The sequence below is a fragment of the Euleptes europaea genome, chromosome 4, assembly GCF_029931775.1.
Source record: "Euleptes europaea isolate rEulEur1 chromosome 4, rEulEur1.hap1, whole genome shotgun sequence".
NCBI classification, from domain to species: domain Eukaryota; kingdom Metazoa; phylum Chordata; class Lepidosauria; order Squamata; family Sphaerodactylidae; genus Euleptes; species Euleptes europaea.
This window is the reverse complement of record NC_079315.1, coordinates 71,869,776-71,891,662: the sequence shown is the minus strand read 5'-3', so window position 1 is coordinate 71,891,662 and position 21,887 is coordinate 71,869,776. Positions and strand designations below refer to the sequence as shown.

Sequence of the window (21,887 nt, the reverse complement as noted above, 5' to 3'; positions counted from 1 at the left end):
CCTTAGCGAAGTCACCTTTGAAGACTCCTATATCACACTAAGGGGTCAACCTTAGGGTTCCAACGAACACGTGCTAGGCCCTTTTGGCTTTGGTGTAACGACTGATGATGAGTTGGCGTTAAATGATGAGCACAAGATAAGTTAACCAAAAAAGAAATAGGGAGATGATCACTACCCATATAGTCACAGACTTTCATACTATTCGTTAAATGCAAAAGGTCCAATGAGACCAGGAAGAAGTCAATAACACTGGCACCATCAGCCCCTCTTTCTTGGTGAGTGGCACAACGCTGCGCCCGGCAAGCATGACCAGGCTTCCCCCCCACACTTACCTAAAAGCATCAGCCACTGTGGCAGCACAGCCCAGGAGCCACTCCTTGCATCTGCCGCCAATATGACTGGGCAAGGTTGCCTGCAGTGGCAGCTGAAGACCGTTGTCTGTGCATGTGCAGACACACTCTTTTAAAAATAGGGGGTATTTAACCCCCCACCCCCCGTTTTTTTAATTTAAGGTTTTTCTGCAAACCCAGTGGGTCCTCTAAGTCTGCAGAAAAAACTTGTTGGGGTAAGTGTGCCCCCTATCTGTGGATTTAAGTATCCACAGGCAGGGGAAACGTGAGAATTAGATATATAGATTGTATCAGCTGAATCATGTCCAGCACTTTAGGGTATTTAGGCATTTGTTGATTCCAAAGATTCCCAACATATGCAGGAATTTTCTATTAGCTGCACCTTTTTGCTTAGTTCTTTGCTGCTAAAAGATCTCAAATCAGTTCCAACCTGGACACCAGTTGTATAAAGATCATCTCATAGTAGTTTCTGGAGCACCATCTGGTCCATTTATGGATAGCTTTGTGTCGGTAACCCTGAGCAGTACTGACACAATTCATGGGGTTGTAAAGGCCTCTTCTTGCAGTCTTTATCCCTGTCCATCTTCACTAGAAAAAGTATTCCAGTAAAAGGTGAAGGAATCATTAATGAATATCATTAACACATCACTGAACCAGGGGTTATCCCAAGTCATTAAACAGGCAATTTTTCAGTCTCTGTTGAAAAATTACTTTGGATAAAAAAGAGGCAGCTAAGGACAAACCATATCCGAAAATTCTTCCTAAATTTTAGCTGAAAACTCTTTTGATTTAATTTCAACCCATTGGTTCTGGTCTGACCTTCTGGAGCAACCGAAAACAACTCTGCACCATTCTCTGTACGACAGCCCTTCAAGTACTTGAAGATGGTTATCATATCACCTCTCAGTCGTCTCCTCTTCCAGCTAAACATACCCAGCTCCTTCAACCTTTCCTCATAGGACTTGGTCTCCAGACCCCTCACCATCTTTGTTGCCATCCTCTGGACACGTTCCAGCTTGTCTACATCCTTCTTAAATTGTGGTGCCCAAAACTGAACACAATACTCTAGGTGAAGTCTAACCAGAGCAGAGCAAAGCGATACCATCACTTTGTGTGATCTGGACCCTATATTTCTGTTGATACAGCCCAAGATTGCATTTGCCTTTTTAGCTACTGCATCACACTGCTGACTCATGTTCAGTGTTTGGTCTACTAAGACCCCAAGATCCTTTTCGCACACACTACCGCTAAGACAAATCTCCCCCATCCTATAATTATGCATTTGGTTTTTCCTACCTAAATGCAGAACTTTACATTTATCTCTGTTGAAATGAATTTTATTAGTTTTAGCCCAATTCTCCAGCCTGTCAAAATCATCCTGTATCCTGGCTCTGTCTTCTATCATATTTCCTACCCCTCCCAAGTTAGCATCATCTGCAGATTTAATAAGCATCCCCTCTATTCCTTCATCCAAATCATTTACAAAGATATTGAACAACACAGGGCCCAGGACAGATCCCTGAGATACTCCACTAGACACTCCTCTCCAAGTGGATGAGGAACCATTAACAAGCACTCTTTGGGCGTGATCTGTCCTACCCCTATTTCCTACCCCTCCCAATTTAGTATCATCTGCAAATTTAATAAGCATCCCCTCTATTCATTAAAGATAAGACATTCTGTCAAAGATCGGACATTTTGGAGGACTTTCATTCATAGGGTCGCCATGAGTCGGAAGCGGCTTGACGGCACTTCACACACACTATTCATTAAACCCCCAGGGCAAACTGGTTGGCTGCCGTTTGAAACAGGAAGCAGGACTAAGCGGAACAGTGGCCCGATGCAGCAGGGCTCTTCCTTTGTTCTCATGTTTTCAGCATACACCTGAAAAAGAAGCGTGAGAACAGCACGAAAGTGGGTTTGAAAGGATGCGTGGCGTACGCGAGCGCTTCGAAGGGGAGCTGGATTGGAGGAATGCAGGGCGCTTTAGGACCCCGCGGGGCGGCAGGCGCGAGCGCCGCAAAAGGGGGTCCCGGTCCTCCTGCCCGCGCCTCCCCTCCACGCCGCCCGCGCGCTCCGGCTGGGTGGCTGGGAGGGCCCCGCCGGTCTGAGCCCGGGCCGGGGCTGCAGCCAGGCGCTGCCTAGGTGGGTGGCGATGGCAGCAGCAGCAGCAGCAGCAGCAGCAGCAGCAGCAGCAGCAACGACCCACTCATTGCGCCTCTGAAGGCAGGCAGGAGGCAGGAGGCAGGCAGGCAGGCGCGCGCGCGCCGGGTTGCTTCCCTCCTTTCTTGCGCGCGCGCCTTGCCTCCGGCCCCGAGCGGACCAGCGCCCCTCCCGCCGCCTGAGGCAGGGGGTCTTCTCTCCCCCTGCAGGGCGACGCCGCCCACCCTCTGGCGCGCCCGCCCGCCCGCCCGCTCCTCCTGCCCTGTCGCCTCCTGCCGGCGCGCCCGGCTCCAAGTTTGGCTGGCAGCTCCGGCTCGTCAGGCAGCCGCCGAGAGCCCCGCTCGGAGCCGGAGGCAGGGGGTGGTGGTGGAGGCGCAGGGGTGGAGGCGCAGGGCCGGCCGCTAGCCGCCGCGGCGCTCTCTTGCCTCCTCAGCCCGACGGACCCGCCGCCGCCGCCGCCTCCCACCGCAGCATGCTGAAAGTCACCATGCCCTCTTCCTCACCGGCTTCGTCCTCGGCTGCCTCCGGCCGGGCCCCTGCTGGCCCCGCCGCCGCCGCCGGGCCCGACTACTGGATCGACGGCTCCAACCGAGACACCTGGGGCGACTACTACGAGCTGGAGTCCGAGCTGGGACGGTAAGGCGGCGAGAGGGCGGCGCGCCTCCAGGGCTGCGGGCGGGAGTGGAGGAGAGCAATGGCCGGGGAAGGGGGTGGGCGGGGGGAGGAAGCCAAATCCTGGGGTGGGGCGGGGGCAGACCAGCCTTGGGCGCAGCGCGTCTTCTTCGCGCAGAGGTTCCTAGGCAGAGCACGGCGGGCAGGGTCGATCCCGGGCCAGCCAGGGAGGGCAGGGCTGGTGCAGGCCGGCCGTCACGAGGCAGGCCGGGGCAGGGGGCAGATCGGAGGGGGCAGATCCCTGTCTAGTCCAGTGGATGAGGAGGAGGGGGGGCGGACGAGGCAGAGAGATCGTGGGCAGGCAGGCACGCCGCGCGTTCCTAGATAGAGCGGGGAGGTGAGCGGACCAAAGTAGGGCAAGCCCTGGAGCATACGGAAAGTCAGCCATTTATTCATGGAAGGTTTTGCATTGGATTTGTCACTCTATAGATGCACATTTTCCCCATCTGAATTCTCAAAACTCTGCATGGCGGCTTATTGTTGAGTTTTGAGAATATGGATGGGGAAAAAGTGCATCTAAAGAGTGGCAAATCCAATGCAAAACCTTCCATGAATGGCTGAGGAGTCTTTGGGTTCTAGACAGCAGGAGGGCAATCGTAGGGGAAAGGATGCTCATTTCCTGAATAGGGTCAGGCAGAGGGATGTTCTAGAAGAGGGGCAAACTGGAGGGGGGGCTGCAGTTGCGGAGAACTCAAGGAGCATCATTAGCATCTGGTACCTTTTGTTTGCGGCTGAGTTGTAGCAGGGGAGCACGGATCTTTGGCACCCAAACTTGGGTCAGTGTGTCGAGCTGGTGCCTCAACCCCCCCCCTCCCCGCCATGCTGCTGTTGGAGGCTCTCCCCATCTTCTATGCCTTCCCACGCTGTATTGATGGAAGGAGCTGTAAACGATGGAACTGCTCCTCCCCGGTTGCTGTTGCCCCTTTCTTTGCATGTGTAGGAAGCAGTATGGAAAGATTCACCATCTGTAGTGCTGTGATAGGAAGTGAAGATCTGCATGCCCCCCCAGCCCCAACGCAAGGACAAGCAAGATTATTATTTCATCTGTGTAAAACTTCTTGTTCTGTAAGGCAAGAGACACTGAAAACGGAATTTAAATACCGGTTTGCTGTATTGGTTCTGCCAGTAGCTGCTAGAGAAGGGAAATGAATCATTTAAAAACAGTTGAAAGCAAGAATAAGAAACGGATGCCCTGGTTTAAAGAAAGAAATAGCCGAGGACTAATTATCTGGGAAGAGGCGGGGCTTACAGACCCGTCTGTTCTGAAACCTAAATAAATGTTTTGCAAATACCATCTTAGGAGCATTGTTATTCAAGATAATTATTCAGCGGTAACAGCTGTTGAATGCTTATGACTTGACAGAGCAATTGTGCTTGTGTTGACGGAGCAGTTTTGAAAATCCTGTTTCTGACATATTTTAGGTTAATGTGCAGCATAAGCAGGAGATGGTGCAGATGTAGCAACTCAGTAGTCTTATAGGGCATCTTGTAGTGAACAATATTCAATTAAAGTTAGTAGTTTAAATCACTGTAGTTATTCTGAAACGTTGGGAACATATGTAATTCCCCTTTTATGCCATGGTGCGCTCTTCAAAGGGCAAGGGCTAAGGCATGATTTGAATGTGAAGCAGGTGGGGGCACAAGATGTTGCATGGGCTCTGGATCTTGTTTATACTATTATGTTGTTTCTTTTATACCCCCGCTTTTCTCCCCAATGAAGACCCAAAGTAGCTTACAACGTTCTCCCCTTCTTCATTTTATCCTCAAAGCAGCTCTGTTTGGTAGGTTAGGCTGAGGGTGTGTAACTGGCCCAAGGTCACCCAGCAAGCTTCCATGGCAGCGTGAACATACAAACGTAGGAGTCCAGCACTTTAACCACTACGCCATCCTGACTGACAGTCTATGCTGCAGCCATGCAAAGCAGCTGTGTGTGCTTAGGGTGTCCACCAGAGATCCATAGCCCATGTGGATAGGGTGCAGGTGGTATTCTAGGTAAATATCTACAGGTATTGCAGCACAGGTTGCAATGAGACCCTGATCCCCCCCATGTTTAAATCCGGTCTTATTTCATAGCGGAGCAACCATGGAAGGGCCAACTGAGGGGTTTGTTTGAGGCAATGAAGGAACAAACTTTCTAGATAGATGATGGTGAGCCTGTAAGCACTTCTCATTCAGCTTTGTAAGGGTTGTCATGTGGATTTCCTTCTAATATACATTGATAACATGCACAGGTAAGCACCTTGAGTGGAGCATTTCCATCCCCTTAAAGGTGCGGAGTGACAAAAAAGCAGAATGCGAGTAGCGTGGAAGACCATGAATGGAAAAGAAACAACATGTTGCAGTGTAGGAGTAGATACGTTTAGTAATATGAATCTTGAAATTTCAGCTAAAAATCTTGACGATAATGTGTTGTTTGTATCTGACACTTCAAAGCACAGGGAGATCAAATGGCCAAGAAGCCCAATCAGCCATGTGAAAATGCCCTCTCCGTGAGTTTTGCCTCTGTCCTCCCCTCTTTCCTTTTTTTTAAATGAAATTTTATTTATTTTCAATGAAGAACGAAACAAAAACATATACCGTATATACCCGTGTATAAGCCGACCCACGTATAAGCCGAGGTGCCTAATTTCTCCCCAAAAATGGGGAAAAATTAGGCACCCGCGTATAAGCCGAGGGTCGGCTTATAACCCCTCCCCCCCGCAGGCTTACCTTCAGGCCGGGCGGTGGCGGCGGCGGGCCCCCCCAGGAGGCTTCCTCAGGCTCTTCCAGGGCGGGAAGAGCCGGGTGCGCGTGGCCTTTCAGGGGCCGCAGCAGGCTTCTCCCGGCCCTTCCAGGGCGGGGGGAGGAGGGTGCGCCCGGTGGCGGCGGCCGCGCGGCCCTCCAGCCACCGCAGCAGGCTTCCCTTGGCCCTTCCAGGGCGGAAGGAGCCCGGCGCGCCCGGCTGCGGCGGCCGTGCGGCCTTTCAGGGGCCGCAGCAGGCTTCTCCCGGCCCTTCCAGGGCGGGGGGAGGAGGGCGTGCCCAGCGGCGGCAGCCGCGCGGCCCTCCAGCCACCGCAGCAGGCTTCCCCCGGCCCTTCCAGGGCGGAGGGAGCCTGGCGCGCCTGGCGGCGGTGGCCGCACGGCCTTTCAGGGGCCGCAGCAGGCTTCCCCCGGCCCTTCCAGGGTGGGGGGAGTCGGATGCGCCCGGCGGCCGCGGCCGCGCGGCCTTCCAGAGGCAGCAGGAGACCCTCATAGGGTGCTCCTGGCCGGGGGAAGCCGCATGGGCCCGGCAGCGATGGCGGTGGCGGCGGCGGTAAGTTGCCCCCCCTCCTCCCTCCTCCCTCCTCCCTCCCTCCTTTACCGTATTGACCCGCATATAAGCCGAGGCCGGCTTTTTCAGCCCTTTTTTTGGGCTGAAAAACTCGGCTTATACGCGAGTATATACAGTACTCACCCTAATCATACATATAGCATATCCATCCTTCCAATAAGTGCCTTACATTAACTGTGTTCTACATCAGCTAGGATAATATAAGTATCAAACTTTAAAAAAAAATGCATTATAGAAAAGTTCTACATCTCTTGATAAATTTTCTAAACAAAATAAATAACCTGATAGTTTAAGCTGAATCCTACTTATTTCTCTAAACTTAAAACTGTAAGCTACACCATTTTTAAAAGAAGACCTATTAATATTTTAAGTAATGTTTGTACATAAACGCTACAAAATATTAAAATTGAATTTGAGCATAATTATAATAAAGTTTCCATTTCATCTGTAATTCACAGACTGTTTATTTGTTCAACAGATTAATCAACTTTGCAATCACTGTATATTCTGCCATTTTCTTGCTCCATCTTTCCAACTCAGGGATTTCTTCTTGCTTCCAAAATGATGCCAGGAGTCCAGGACAACTCTAGCTGCCAATGTCATATAGTTTAAAAGTTCTCTACAGTTTTTGTCCAATTGTTTGGGTGCTGTTCCCAATAGCATTGGGTCTAGAGGAAAACTAACTTTTAATATCTTTTGCATTTCTTGATGGATTTCTGTCCAAAATTTCTTAACTTTTTTGCAGGACCACTGAGAATGATAATAGGTCCCATCAATTTCTTTGCATTTCTATCAACGTCCATCCACCTCTTTATTCATCTTTTAATGTCCATTGGTGTCATATACCATCTATGAAACTGTTTGTACCAATTTTCTCTCAAATTATTGCTAGATGTGAATTTTATAGATCTAGTCCAAAGGTATTCCCATTGTTGCATCGTAATCTCTTTCCCGAGATTCTGCACTTAACCATGCACACTTTAACTTGTTCCGATTCAGTGTCATATTTAAGTAGAAGTCTATATAGTTTGCCTAAAAGATACTTTTCTTTCTTTAACAAATTCATTGCTTTCTTTAATTTTGCCTGTCCTCCCCTCTTTCCTGACGCTTTCCTTAGTGGCCTTGCACTACCACTGCAAGTGTGGACAGCCCTATGGTGGCTGTACAGGGTGCTCTTTCCCTTTCTCCAGCCTATGAAAGAATACTAGCCCTGCAAAGACTGGAGTGAGAAAATAACACACAGTTGCTAGTGTGGACGATAGGAAGAAGAGGGCAGAAGCTAGAGGGGAGATAGAGGTGAATCAGGAGAATCAGAGGCTAGAGGAGCTGTGGGTGATCCTAGGAAAGGTATTTGATAGGCTGCAATAAGCCCTGACCTGGATAGCCCAGGCTAGCCTGATGTCGCCAGATCTCAGAAGCTAAGCAGGGTCAACCACAGCAAATATTTGGATGGGAGACCTCCAGGGAATACTAGGGTTGTGACATGGAAGTAGGCAATGGCAAACTGCCTCTGAACATCTCTTGCCTTGAAAACCCCACCACAGGTCACCATGAGTGACTTGATGCCCCCCCCCCAAGCACACAATAAAGTCCATAGTAAAGTACAGTTAAATACCTTAAGCCGAAAATTCAAAATGGGGGAATCGTGCTCTCAGTGACCAATGTAGAATGGTGTGCTAAAGTTAATGTTATAGCATAAGGTGAGAAAAAGAACTGAGATGTCTACAAAATTCTTAGAGGTCTACCAAATGAATCTGGATATGACAGTTATATATAACTGAGGAAAGTGTGTGTACTGCAATTTGTGGGATGTACGGCTATAAAACTGTGATTGGTATTATATTGTATTTGTGGGTTTCATGATTTGGGATGTTCACAGACATTCCAGATGGCATGTGTGTACTGCAGTTTGTGGGATTACGGCTATAAAACTGTGATTGGTATTATATTGCATTTGTGGGTTTCATGATTTGGGATGTTCACAGACATTCCAGATATGCAGCAACAGGGAATTGTTTCCAGTCTGAAAAGAAGAACCAAACAATTTGTACTCCAGTCTTGGTCAGGGGGCAAGGAGCTTTAATTTCTTCCTTTTCTTAGCTCATTCTGAATGGGTGGGATGGAAAGTACTGCTCTTAGTAATGTAGGGAGAATGAAAATTCAAACTGCTTGTGCCCTGGGAGGAGAATAGAATTAGGGTAGATTTAGAGGTGTTCATTGATTTAGCCCTGTGCCTTGCATGTGGAGGATAATAGTAATAAGGATATTTCTGTGAGGAGCTTGACGTTCTGTTTTTTAATGCACTTTCTCTTGGTTTCTCCCATAAATGAAAAACCCTGTTCAAAAATACCAGACAACTCATGTATGATCTGTGCACAGTGTACACTTGATTGTTCTTCTGTAATTCTCATGTTACAGTCAATTCATGCTCAGTTAATGTGCTATATAACCCCCTACATTTACGAAGACTACTCTGCTGGCTTTAGTTGACAACTTCCATCTAAATGTAGACAAAGGTCAGGCCTCCCTGTTTCTCCTACTGGATTTATCTGCAGCCTTTGACACAGTGGAACATGCCATCTTGTTGAGGTGCCTGGAGGCCGAAGTAGACATCAGGGATAGTGTGTTGTACTGGTTCAAATCATTCCTCATGGACTGGACCCAAAGAATTGCCATTGGAGACCAGTTGTCATCACTGTGGGGCCTATTGTGTGGGGTCCCACAGGACACAATCCTAGCCCCATGCTCTTCAATCTTTATGTAAAGGCCTTAGGCCAAATCATTTGTAGTTTTGGGGTTGGCTGTCATCGATATCCAGATAGTGTGTGTGATGATGTGGTAGAGGTGCTAAAGTGCTGCCTGGCAGCTATGGTTAAATGGCTAAGAGTGAACAAATTGAAAACACATCCTGGAAAGACAGAAGTAATGCTGGTTGGGACGGCGGAAATTTTGAAGGATATTGTGATCCACACTTCCAGTGGGGTTCAACTGACTTTTGCCGACTCAGTTAATAGCCTCAGGGCTATACTTGACCCAACATTATTGCTGGAGTAACAAATTAATGCAGTTGCAAAAAAGGTCGTCTTCCAACTCAGCCTAGCTCGAAAAATGGCACCCTACCTCAAGGAGACTGATCTCACCACCTGGATCCATGCCATGGTGACCTCGAGACTAGGCTCCTGTAATATATTGAATTTTGTCTCCCCTCAAAATCAATTTGGAAACTCCAGTTGATGCAGAATGCTGCAGCTCAGCTATTATCAGGAGCTGGATGGCACATTTGTATTACTCCTGTACAGTGAGTTACTCCACTGGCTGCCCATCACTTAACTGGGCTCAGTTTAAAACATTGGCTATCACATACAGAGCCCTTCATAGCCTTGGACCCTCATATCTGTGAGACTGTCTCTCCTCCTATGCTCCACCATGACAGCTTTGCTCATCTGAGCAGGGCCTGCTGCAGGTGCCAGCCTGCAAATGGGCAAAATCAACTACTGCCCATACACGTGCCTTTTTTGTCTTGGCCCGCACCTTGTGGAGTGGCCTGTTTGAGGTCAGGAAGGCTCCCACTCTCCTGGCTTTCTGCAAAACTGAATTATTCAAGAGGGCTTTTCTGTGCAGGCTGTTAGCCAAATTGCTCTTTAACTTGGGGAATTAGCAAGCAAGATGGCAAACTACAATATTTATATAGCGAGAGCAACCTTTGTCTACCAGAGCCAGTAACTGTGACCTTCAAAGGAAGACAGAAGCAATGGGTTCCAAATTAAGAGAGTTTGTCTTTTCAATCAAATCAGTGTTGCATACACACATACAGAGAAATTAGGAAATTCAAAGAGAGTAGTACAAGCACAGATGCCAACGTGGCAGGGATCGTTGATGGGGTGATATTTACCGTCCTTGAAGAGGTGTTGTCCAAGTTCACGTAGACTAAGAAGAAATTAATAGCAAAGGCGGGGGCAAAGGGTTCCCGTAGACTTGGCCAGCAAGGCGGGACGGAGCGTGGTCAGGCTGCGCAAAACCCAAACCAACAGAGTAACGGCAAAGGTGCCAGGAAAGACCTAAGGTAACATAATGGGCTGGGGGCACCCCAGATATACTGTTTTTCTGGGGGCAGGGAGAGGGGGTTTACCCCTTCTAGGTTCCCAGGTGACAAAAGGATTAATCTGTGGCTACAGGGGTGGAGTGGTGAGAATTTGGAAATCTGTTCTGATTCCAATGGCTTTTGCAACCCGGGAGGAACCGGGAGATCTCTGCTGAAGTGATTAACGTTCTGCAAACATCCGAGGATCGCTGCTGCATAACTGGAAGAACGACTCATCGCTGATATCAGGATCGCTGCTGATTGCCCATTAAGCTGATGATGTTGCAATGGGAAAGGGGGGGTGTTGGCACTGACTACGTGACTGTCTGCTTTCCACGACATGGCTGCGGCTGGAACAGGGTTTGAACAGGAACATGGAGTCTCTCCGGTTCGCTGGAGGTTGCCCTTGTTTCTGTTTCCTAGCTGCTGGCTGCACAGAGCTCGCAGGAGCGGCCGTGTCAGTTTCAACGGAGCGCACAGCGGCTGTCCCGTAGCGTTTGGAGCGGGCGCATGGCTGGAACAGTAGTTGTGTGCCTGCATATCGGGTTGCCAGGTTCAGTCCGGGAGTTTAGGCGGCCCGTATGCTTTCAAGGCACTAGGGTACTACTGGACATAATGCTTCACAAAGTTACTTAGATAAATTATTGACTACTGTGGTCTGTACTACTGTGTATAGTTTGCTGTAAGGTGGAGCCCATTATGTAATTTTGCATCATTTAACGTGTCATGTTAACACCTATGCTTTGCTTCAGTTCTGTTTTTAAACTTCTACAACCCAAACCCTATCTCACTGTTAATTGGTTATTTCATCTTGTTGGTTGTATTGACTCACTCTGGGTAATCCTTGAGTACCAGTGAGAGAGGTGGACTATAAATAATGTAAGTAAGTAAGTAAATACATTTATCCAGGTACCTGTCTATAAATTCATGGCAGCTCTGTCTTACAAACAGATGCATGTATGTACATATAGGCAGGATGTATGTGCACTCACTGTAATATGCGAACAGGGCTAGAGTATGAGCCTTTAAGGGATATGATGCATTTCTACTAATATATTACTGTACAATTAGCCCTGAGCCATTAGAGTTTATTTTTTGATATGGGATATCAAAAAAGAGTTTTTATTTTTTGATATGGGATAATCATGAGGCTCAGGCATTCATTCTTCCAGATCCTACAGTCTGCATTGCTTGTTACATTGCATCTATGAGCGTTCATTCCCACTGTAAATCAGGCATTTCCAATTTACTCATTGTGTGAACTAGCTGTGTGTAAGAATAAGTATGTAATCATATTTGGAAACTAGGAAACATTTGTGGCCATTTATTTTGGGACAATCATATCTTTAAAAACACTGTGACCATTAAACAGAATATAGGGAACTGCCCCAAACTACTGAATTAGAGCCAGCATGGTGTAGTGGTTAAGAGTGGTGGTTTGGAGCGGCAGGGTCTGATCTGGAGAAGCGAGTTTGATTCCCCATTTCTCCACATGAGCGGTGGACACTAATCTTGTGAACTGGATTTGTTTCCCCACTCCTACACATGAAGCCAGCTGGGTGACCTTGGGCTAGTTACACTCTCTCAGCCTCACCTACTTCACAGGGTGTCTGTTGTGGGGAAGGGAAGGTGATTGAAAGCCTTAAGTGGTTCTACCTTATGTGGTAGAGAAAGTTGGCATATAAAAAACAACTCTTCTTCTTCTAATTAAAAGAGTAGCATTCCAACAACAAAGTATCCTATTATGCCAAACTCCTGAGTAGTATTTCACAGTGACTGAAGCTGAAAAGAGATTATTGTATTTAATGTCCACAGTAAACAAGGTACAATGTGTTGGTGTTTGGCTGAAGTGCTACTGCAGTTCACATTATTTAGATCTGTATTTGTATTAATTTGTTATGCTGGCAACTTAATAATATCATTCACAAATATTATTGTTAAGTTGTCAGCATAACCATTATTATTAGCCATTTCTGGAAGACATCTAAATTTAGACAAAAGTGTTGTAGCCAGCAACATTGTACAGGAAAAGGCAACTTTTTATGCATACATTTTGTTAAAGGTTTGTTAAAGATACACGTTTGAAAACACAAAAAAACCCCTTTAAGTTAATGCATAGAATACCTTTACAAAATGGTTGTACCATTTCACTCTGTAGATAGCTTGGCCATAGAATTTCATGTCATTTATGCCACTAAAACTACCATTGTGAATAGGAATATTTCTATAGCTAATCTGTAATAAACTGAGAAATTGTTCCAATACTTATTTTGGTGTGCAAGGCAAACCCTTGCTTTATTAATCCAAAGAGGGATTAAAGTTTTATGAGTGAGATTTGCAGAGCTCCATAACTCATACTTAATGTTTTACATGGTTTCACAATATCACCCTGTATATTTGCAATATGGTGTTAATATTTAAAGAACATTTTGTTCTGGGTATAGAGGTAACTGTATTAAACCATATATCTTATTGTATACCATTAGAACGAAGTTATTTCCTGCCAGCAAAACTGTGAGAAACACATTGGATTAGCTCCAAGGTACCATCAGTGGAGCACTGCTGATGGAATGGAACTTTCCTGCTTCCCACTGAGCTCCCTGAAATGTGGCTTCTGATGACCCTCGACAACAATGTGGGTGCAAAGTAGAGAATCAGTGAAAATTGGCTCCCTTTTGTTGGTGGAAATTTTTTAGGTCAGCAGAAAACAGTTATTGGATCTAACCCAGAATGATTCCATTTTAATAATGCTAAATACATCGAAAGCTCTAATTTATTTTCCTTTTCACTTTATCAAGCCAGTTATAGCAGAGTTGCAAATGAGTACCACATGCATAGAACAGGCTCAACAAAGCATTCTACAGTAAGAAATTTTTCCAGAAACTGGGTGGCTCAAGTCAAGTCACGGTGCACATTATTAGAGATGGCACCCCAATAACAGCTCAGCCTCCAATCAAACTTCAGTCAGATTTTGACTGTGAGCAAAAACATTCAGCCCTTTGAGAAGTGTTATTGAAGTACAGCTTATCCCAACAACCTGTCTCCAATGATGGTGTCCCAGAAGGAGGCATGTGGTTTGGAGGAGGAAGGTAGAACCTTATCAACATCTTAGATAGGTAAAAATCTCTTTCTTTTGACACAGTGGACCACAGTAAGAAAGGAAACATTAAAGATAAAATCTGTTATTATATCCAGCTGAAGTTAAACTAAACATTCTGGGTTATCTGGGTCATTTTTATTTTTTAAAATATAGGCAAGATATAGAAAATCCTTAGTCACCACTCTCTTTTCAATCCCTGTGCCTCAGACTCGTGAGTATAATTTATTTTAAAAAAATATTGCTTGTGGTCATTATAAGAGCAGTGTGATGGCTCTTTTAAATTATTAAATTTAAATTATTAAATTTAGATTGTGCCCTGCTAGCCAGAGATGTGAACGTAATTTTAAATTTCACTTCAATCTCACTAATCCCTAAACCCCTTTATGACCTTTTGTTTGTTTTTGCTACTAATCTATTTACCACTAGAGTGTATCTTGTTCTTTCTGTGCTGGAAGACTACTGAGAATAGGTGGAACTTAGTATTCTTTATCCTCACCAGCTGAATTATACAGTCTTTGCTATTTTCAGCTTTTTCCCCCTTGAAACATTATTAGTGCCCGTATGAATGAGCAATGTGAAACAGTAGCTCATGAGGGTTAGGAACTTCGGCAATTTCCCCATTATTGCCTTCAAGTTGAGACTAACTGCTAGTTACATTGTTTGCTGGTCTCATCAAACCATATGTAGGCTGCAAGTTCAGGCACTTAGTTTGGATCAAAACGGTGCTGTGCGAGAGGGCAGAGGGCTTGTATCCCCACTTTGGTGTTTTCCTGATCTATGGAGCCACTGTTTGCCCTGTTGAGAAAACTTACATGGGTTACATTTGTAACCCATCAGTACACCTAGGTTTCTGCAATGGGAAAAATAGTGGCTCCCTGGGCCGCATGAATTTCAGATCAGGAGAATGGCATGGGACGCAGATAAGGCTTACGTGCTTTCTCTCCACCCATGCACCTGAAAATTAAGTTTCCAAATGCACTGGGAGTTTCATGGTCAGAAAGCCTGGTTTGACAGAACCCAGGGAGACATGAAAATAGTGTCGCACAAGTGGGAACCCACAAGGACTTCCTGGAGGCATCTCATTTCCCATCCCCACACTATTTGCTTTTTCCTTTTCCTGAAAGCTCTTATAGCCTCTCCCCTCTTCCTGCTTCCTTGTTTCCTTCCCACCCAACAGCCAACCTACATTTATATGCCCCTCTGTCTTCAGCTTTCCCTCTCCCTAGCAGCCTCCCCAGGAAAACTATGGCCCAGTTGTGTGGTGCTGACCACTGGGCAAAGCCCACTTGCATGGTAGGGAACCCTCAGGTACCTGGGAGGGTACTTCACTTTCCCCTGAATCTCACTCCCTGCATTGTTTCCTATTTCCCCTGTCCTGGCAATCCCCATAACATCTCTCCTTTCCCTGCCTCATTCTCTCCTTCTCAGCCATTCACCAACCTACCTTTTATCTGCCTCCCATCTTCAGCTATATTATTTATTTACTTCATTTATACTCAATCTTTCTGCACATTAATTTTGTTAGTCTTTAAGGTGCTACTGGACTCCTGGGGCTACTGGACCCCAGGAGTGAAAACGCATGGTCGCTTTAGCCTCTTCTTTTTATAAAGATCTTTAAAATATTCTAGAAAACACTGAGCTATTTCCTCTTCTTTATGTGTTATCTGTCCTTTTATTTTCGCTGCAGTTATTGTCCTTCTCTGTTTTTCTGTTTTAATCATGGCTGCCAGGTATTTGCCTGGCTTATTTGCATGAGCAAAGTGCCTTTGTTTTATAAATTTTAATTTTTTTGCCATCTCATCCGTAAAAAGCATATCAATTTCATGTCTTATCTTTTTAAGTTCCTTTAAAACTTTTTTGTTCTGACCGAGTTGCATTCTTTAGTCAGCCTTTCTAGTTCTTTATTTACCTTGTCCATCTTATTGTTTATTTGATCCACTTTTGCCTCTAATCTTTGTTCCGTTCCCGTTAGTTGGGTTGCTAACGCCGTCAATTGAGTAGCCAGTTTTTCCATTGCTTTCTCCATATTAACTTGTGCCTTGCTAGATTTTTCTTGTTGTAGATGGTAACTTGTCTTCTCTTCCTCGCTATCTGTTTCTTCCTCCTTCTCCTCTTCTTCTAGATTTTTCCTTAGGGTCAGCTTGCTGGTTTTATCTGTTTTTCTATTTTTCTTCATTAAATTATATCTATATAGTTTCCTTCTAGTTTGTAACTCTGTGTGTATACCGGACATACGATGCTGGTCTTAATTGTTCTTTATATCAATTCACTTAAATTAATTATAACAGATCACTTAAATTAATTATGGCAATCAATTAATAGAGCCAATTTGCTTTTTACACCAAAGATAAATATATATCTATATAAATATACACACATAAATCATTTAAAGTCAATATATGCCCATTTAGGTTGTTCAACACTTTGGTTAAATAAGTTAATATCATAAGCACACTTAATCGTTATAGCTGCCTTCTATATAATTCATTTATATAAATTGTCTCAATAGATTTTCCCCGTTATTTATATATAGGTTCCTTATTTAAATTCCCTTTTTTTTCTTTTCCCCGGGACAGTATTGAGCTCATTAGAAATCGCAAAGGTTCTTGGGAGTTGTAGTTTCGAGTACTACCAGTTGACGTCACCGATATTACTCAAAGTTTAGAAGAGTGTGGTGTGCTGTTCTACTCTCCTCCCACCACCTCTAACGCCACAAGCTTCCGCAGGCCAGCAGCAGGCCAGCCGCCTCTACAAGCTGTCTCCTCAAGAGTCAGCCCCGCCGTCTCCTCTTGCCTCCGGGTCTCCTCAGGAGTCAGCGGCGCTGCACTTCCATGAGTCACTGGCCTCCGAGGCCCTCCTCGTCCGTCGGCGCCGCCCTTTCTTCGTTGGCCTCCTCGAGAGTCAGCTTCCGCAGGCCAGCCGTCTCTACAAGCTGTCTCCTTGCCACCGGGACTCCTCAGGAGTCAGCGCCGCCCTTCTTCACGCCTCCAGATTTCGTCTCGTCTTTACCCGTCAGCGCCGCCGCCCACTCACACCGCCGGCTTCCAGGGCCCTTGTTGTCTCCTCTAGAGTCGGTGCCGGCCTTCTCAATAAGCTGGTTCCTCGGAGAAGTCAAAAAGAAAAAAGTTAGTGGCGTTCTTATCAATTTGATATCCAATATTTTCTATATTTAAACCAGGGGGGTATAGTTGTTGGCAAAGGAAAAAAAAGAGGGGAAAGGGAAAAACAGAAAAAGAGAAAAAAATAAAAACTTGATGAGTAAAATGTATATGCATGTGTGAGAGATGTGTGAATTCTTTCTATCATGCTACTTTAGACTTTAAAAAATGGTGGCGCAATATAGATTCACATGTGTGTGTGTGTGTGTTAAGTGCCGTCAAGTCGCTTCCGACTCATGGCGACCCTATGAATGAAAGTCCTCCAAAATGTCCTATCTTTGACAGCCTTGCTCAGATCTTGCAAATTGAAGGCTGTGGCTTCCTTTATTGAGTCAATCCATCTCTTGTTGGGTCTTCCTCTTTTCCTGCTGCCCTCAACTTTTCCTATCATGACGGTCTTTTCCAGTGACTCTTGTCATCTCATGACGTGACCAAAATACGACAACCTCAGTTTAGTCATTTTAGCTTCTAGGGTCAGTTCAGGCCTGATTTGATCTAGAACCCACTGATTTGTTTTTTTGGCAGTCCACGGAATCCGCAACACTCTCCTCCAACACCACATTTCAAAGGAATCTATTTTCTTCCTATCAGCTTTCTTCATTGTCCAGCTTTCACACCCATACATAGTAATAGGGAATATAATGGCATGAGTTAATCTAGTCTTGGTGGACAGAGTCACATCCTTACACTTCAAAATCTTTTCTAGCTCCTTCATGGCTGCCCTTCCCAATCTCAATCTCCTTCTAATTTCTTGGCTGCAGTCTCCCTTTTGGTTGATGGTGGAGCCAAGGAATAGAAAGTCTTGAACAATTTCAATTTCCTCATTGTCAACCTTAAAGTTGTGTAATTCTCCTGTAGTCATTACTTTTGTTTTCTTGATGTTCGGCTGCAGTCCTGCTTTGGCACTTTCTCTTTTAACTTTCAGCAGTAGTTGTTTCAAATCTTCACTATTTTCTGCCAATAATGTAGTGTCATCAGCATATCTCAAATTATTAATGTTCCTCCCTCCAATTTTCACTCCACCTTCATCTAAATCTAATCCTGCTTTCCTAATTATATGTTCTGCATATAGATTGAAGAGATAGGGAGATAAAATACATCCTTGTCTGACACCTTTGCCAATTGGAAACCATTCCGTTTCTCCATATTCTGTTCTGTGGCCTCTTGTCCAGAGTACAGGTTGTGCATCAAAACAATCAGATGTAGTAGCACACCCATTTCCTTTAAAACCAGCCATAGCTTTTCATGATCCACACAGTCAAAAGCTTTGCTGTAATCTATGAAACACAAGCTGATTTTCTTCTGAAATTCTCTCGTACGCTCCAGTAACCAGCGTATATTTGCAATATGATCTCTAGTGCGTCTTCCTTTTCTGAAACCAGCTTGAACATCAGGCATTTCTCGTTCCATATATGGTAACAGCCTTTGCTGTAAGATTTTGAGCATCACTTTACTTGCATGAGAAATTAATGCAATGGTCCGATAGTTGTTGCAATCTTTGATGTCTCCTTTCTTGGGAATTGGAATGTAAATGGATCGTTTCCAGTCTGTGGGCCATTGTTTTGTTTTCCATATCTGTTGGCATATTCTTGTCAAGATTTTGATGGACTCCGTTTCTGTGGCTTGGAATAGCTCTAGTGATATCCCATCTGCTCCTGGTGATTTGTTTCTCCCGATTGCTCTCAATGCAGCTTTCACTTCACTTTCTAAAACTGTAGGTTCTTCTTCAAAAGATTCTTCTTGGAAAGAATCTTTTATCCTTTCATCTCTTCTGTATAGTTCTTCAGTGTATTGTTCCCACCTTTTCTTTATTTTGTCCTGTTCAGTTAATGTATTTCCATGCTGATCTTTCAGCATGCCTAACCGTGCTTTAAATTTCCCTTTGATTTCTTGGATCTTGTGGAACAGATCTCTTGTTCTTCCTTTTTTGTTGTTCTCTTCTATTTCTTTACACTGGTTATTATAATAGGTCTCTTTGTCTCTACGTGCTAGTCGCTGGAACATTGCACTTAGACTTTTGATTCTATTTCTGTCACCTTCTACTTTTGCTTCTCGTCTATCTCTGGCAATTTTAAGAGTTTCCTCAGACATCCATCAAGGTTTTTCTTTTCTTTTGGCTACAGGAATAGTCTTTGCACATTCTTCCTTGATAATATCTCTAGTTTCCACCCATAGTTCTTCAGGTTTACATTCACTTGAACTTAGTAATGCAAATCTGTTCCTTACATGGTCTTTAAACTCTTCCGGAATATTGCTTAGATTGTATTTTGGTGCTATGAATGTTCTGGTGTTTTTCTTAAGCTTTATCTTGATTTTCGATATTACCAATTCATGATCTGTACCGCAGTCTGCTCCTGGTCTTGTTTTGGCCGAGAGAATAGAGCTTCTCCATCTTCTGCTTCCAATTATATAATCTATTTGATTTCTATACTGGCCGTCTGGTGATGTCCATGTATACAATCGTCTATTTGGTTGCCTGAAACGTGTTTGCAATGAACAGATTGTTGTCTTCACAGAATTCTACGAGGCGTTCTCCTGCTTCATTCCGTGCTCCTAGCCCAAATCTGCCAACAACATTTGATTCTGCTTTGTTTCCTACTTTTGCGTTCCAATCACCTATGATTATCAGTAGGGCTGTCAATTCGGTTCGGTCCGAACTGAAAATCAACCGAATTTACCCTGATTCGGTGATTTTCTGTTCGGACGGATCCGAACTCAAAACTGGCGGGCAACCGGGGGGGCCGAATTCAGCGAGTTCGGGAGTTCGCGAATAAATTCGGCAAATTCGGCCCCCCTTCAGGGGAGCCCGCTGAAAGGCGCGGGCTGCCCTTTAAACTCATCTGAGCCTCCCAGCTGGGAGGCGCAGATGAGTTTAAATGATAGCCCGCGCCTCTCCAGCAGAGCCCGCTGAAGGGGGGCGGGCTGTTATTTAAACTCATCTGCGCCTCCCGGCCGGGAGGCACAGATAAGTTTAAAGGGCAGCCCGCCCCCCTTCAGCGGAGCCCGCTGAAGACGGGCGGGCTGTCTTTTAAACTCATCTGTGCCTCCCGGCCGGGAGGCACAGATGAGTTTAAAGGGCAGCCAGCCCCCCTTCAGCGGAGCCCGCTGAAGGCGGGCAGGCTGTCATTTAAACTCATCTACGCCTCCCGGCCGGGAGGCGCAAATGAGTTTAAAGGGCAGCCCGCCCCCTTCAGCGGAGCCCGCTGAAGGCGGGTGGGCTGTCCTTTAAATTCATCTAGGCGCAGATGAGTTTAAATGACAGCCCGCCCCCCTTCAGCGGCCTCCGCTGGAGAGGCGCGGGCTGTCATTTAAACTCATCTGTGCCTCTCGGCCGGGAGGCGCAGATGAGTTTAAAGGGCAGCCAGCCCCCCTTCAGCGGGCTCCGCTGGAGAGGCGCGGGCTGCCCTTTAAACTGACCTGCGCCTCCCAGCTGGGAGGCTCAGATCAGTTTAAAGGGCCCCCGTGCGCCTTCAGGGAATCCCTCTGAAGGCGCGCTGGGGCCGAATTTTTCCCCGAACTCTGGTTCCCCCCGAATTACCGGGGATCCGAAGCGGGGGAGTTCGGACTTCGGCAAGTACCGAACCCACAAGGGTCAAATTCGGCCGAATCCGAACTGTACCGAATTTTTTTTTTTTTTACAGCCCTAATTATCAGCATATCTTGTTTAGGTGTGTGATCAATTTCTTCCTGAACACTGGCATAAAAACTTTCAATTTCTTCCTCATCAGCATCTGTAGTTGGGGCATAAACTTGAAGGATGCTTATGTTGATAGGCTTTCCCTGAAGTCTGATTGATATTATTCGGTCAGACTTTGCATTATAGCTCCTGACTGCCTTTGCTACATCTTGCCTCACTATTAAAGCAACTCCGTTTCTTCTCTTTTTGTCATTCCCTGAATAAAACACTTTGTAATTTTCTGATTGAAAATGTCCTAATCCAGTCCACTTTAATTCACTTACTCCCAGGACTGAAATGTCCATGCGTTCCATTTCTTGTTTAACAATTTCAAGCTTACCCTGATTCATGCTTCTCACATTCCATGTTCCTATTATATGTGTCGAACAGCTTCGGACTTTCCTTTTGCATCTATTCATGTCAACCACTGAACGTCCTTTCGGCTTTAGTCCAATCGCATCATTAAGAACAGCGCTACTCGTACTTGTCCTCTGCTCTACCCCAGTAGCAGATTGAGTGCCATCTGACCTGGGGGTCCCATCTTCCAGCACTATATCTTTTTTCATTTTGGATTGTCTCATCATAGGGTTTTCAAGGTAAAGGTTGGTCAGAAGTGGTTTACCAGTGCCTTCTTCTGCGCAGTACTAACCAGAGTTAGCCGTAGTGGCACTGCCATTGTCTACGAAAGATCTTCCGCCAGTGTCACCTTCCACTACTGCTGCTGCCCAGTAGCTAACCTTCAGGGATTCCTCTACCCCCATCCCCATTGGAACTGCCTGTTCTCTTCTGCGGATGTGGCCATTGATCCCTTAAGGGGGTGGATGCATTTTTGTCTGGTGTCTCAGCTGTGACCATTCCGTCTTGAGTGACTCTGCTAGGAGTTTAGTCTCTTGATAGAGTCTAGACCCCTTACAGTATTGCTCTCAGCTTCCCTGACACTCACAAACCCCCTCACCACGTTAAGGTGTGCATCCAGAAGGGGATAGATTCACATATGTATCATAATTATTAGACATTTCACAATCACATTGTTAGAAGTTTCATTCATTTGGAGAAGGAAGATTTTTGGAGGAGAGAGTCTGGAAAGAGAAAAAAGGTAACGAAGTAGGTTGAATCTCACCTAGATTCCTTCTACATCACTGTGAGTCTGATCTGCATTCTCCTATGTTCTTGTAAATGACTATTTACAGTATTGGAGACTTGCTCATTCTGTAATGCATTGCTGTTTCAGTTTTCTTCAAAAGGGAATGCATGTACACCCACACAGTTACACATAATAATTTAATATAGAAAACATTGAGAAGGCATTGATAAGCCATTTCCCCCAAATTTTGTCAGATTCATCAGAGAAGGGGGTGTTGAAGGAAATAGGGATGG

General features: G+C 45.5%; 1 protein-coding gene across 2 annotated transcripts in view; it reads left to right on the top strand.

Moving 5' to 3' along the window:
* The first annotated feature begins 2,985 nt into the window (after window positions 1-2,985).
* Window positions 2,986-21,887, top strand: part of CAMK4 (calcium/calmodulin dependent protein kinase IV) — a 131,571-nt gene continuing 112,669 nt past the window's right edge. For both annotated transcript variants that reach the window (XM_056848511.1, XM_056848509.1), the window contains exon 1: window positions 2,986-3,149. In XM_056848511.1, coding sequence (XP_056704489.1) covers window positions 2,986-3,149 — 164 coding nt within the window. The remainder of the gene's footprint in view (window positions 3,150-21,887) is intronic.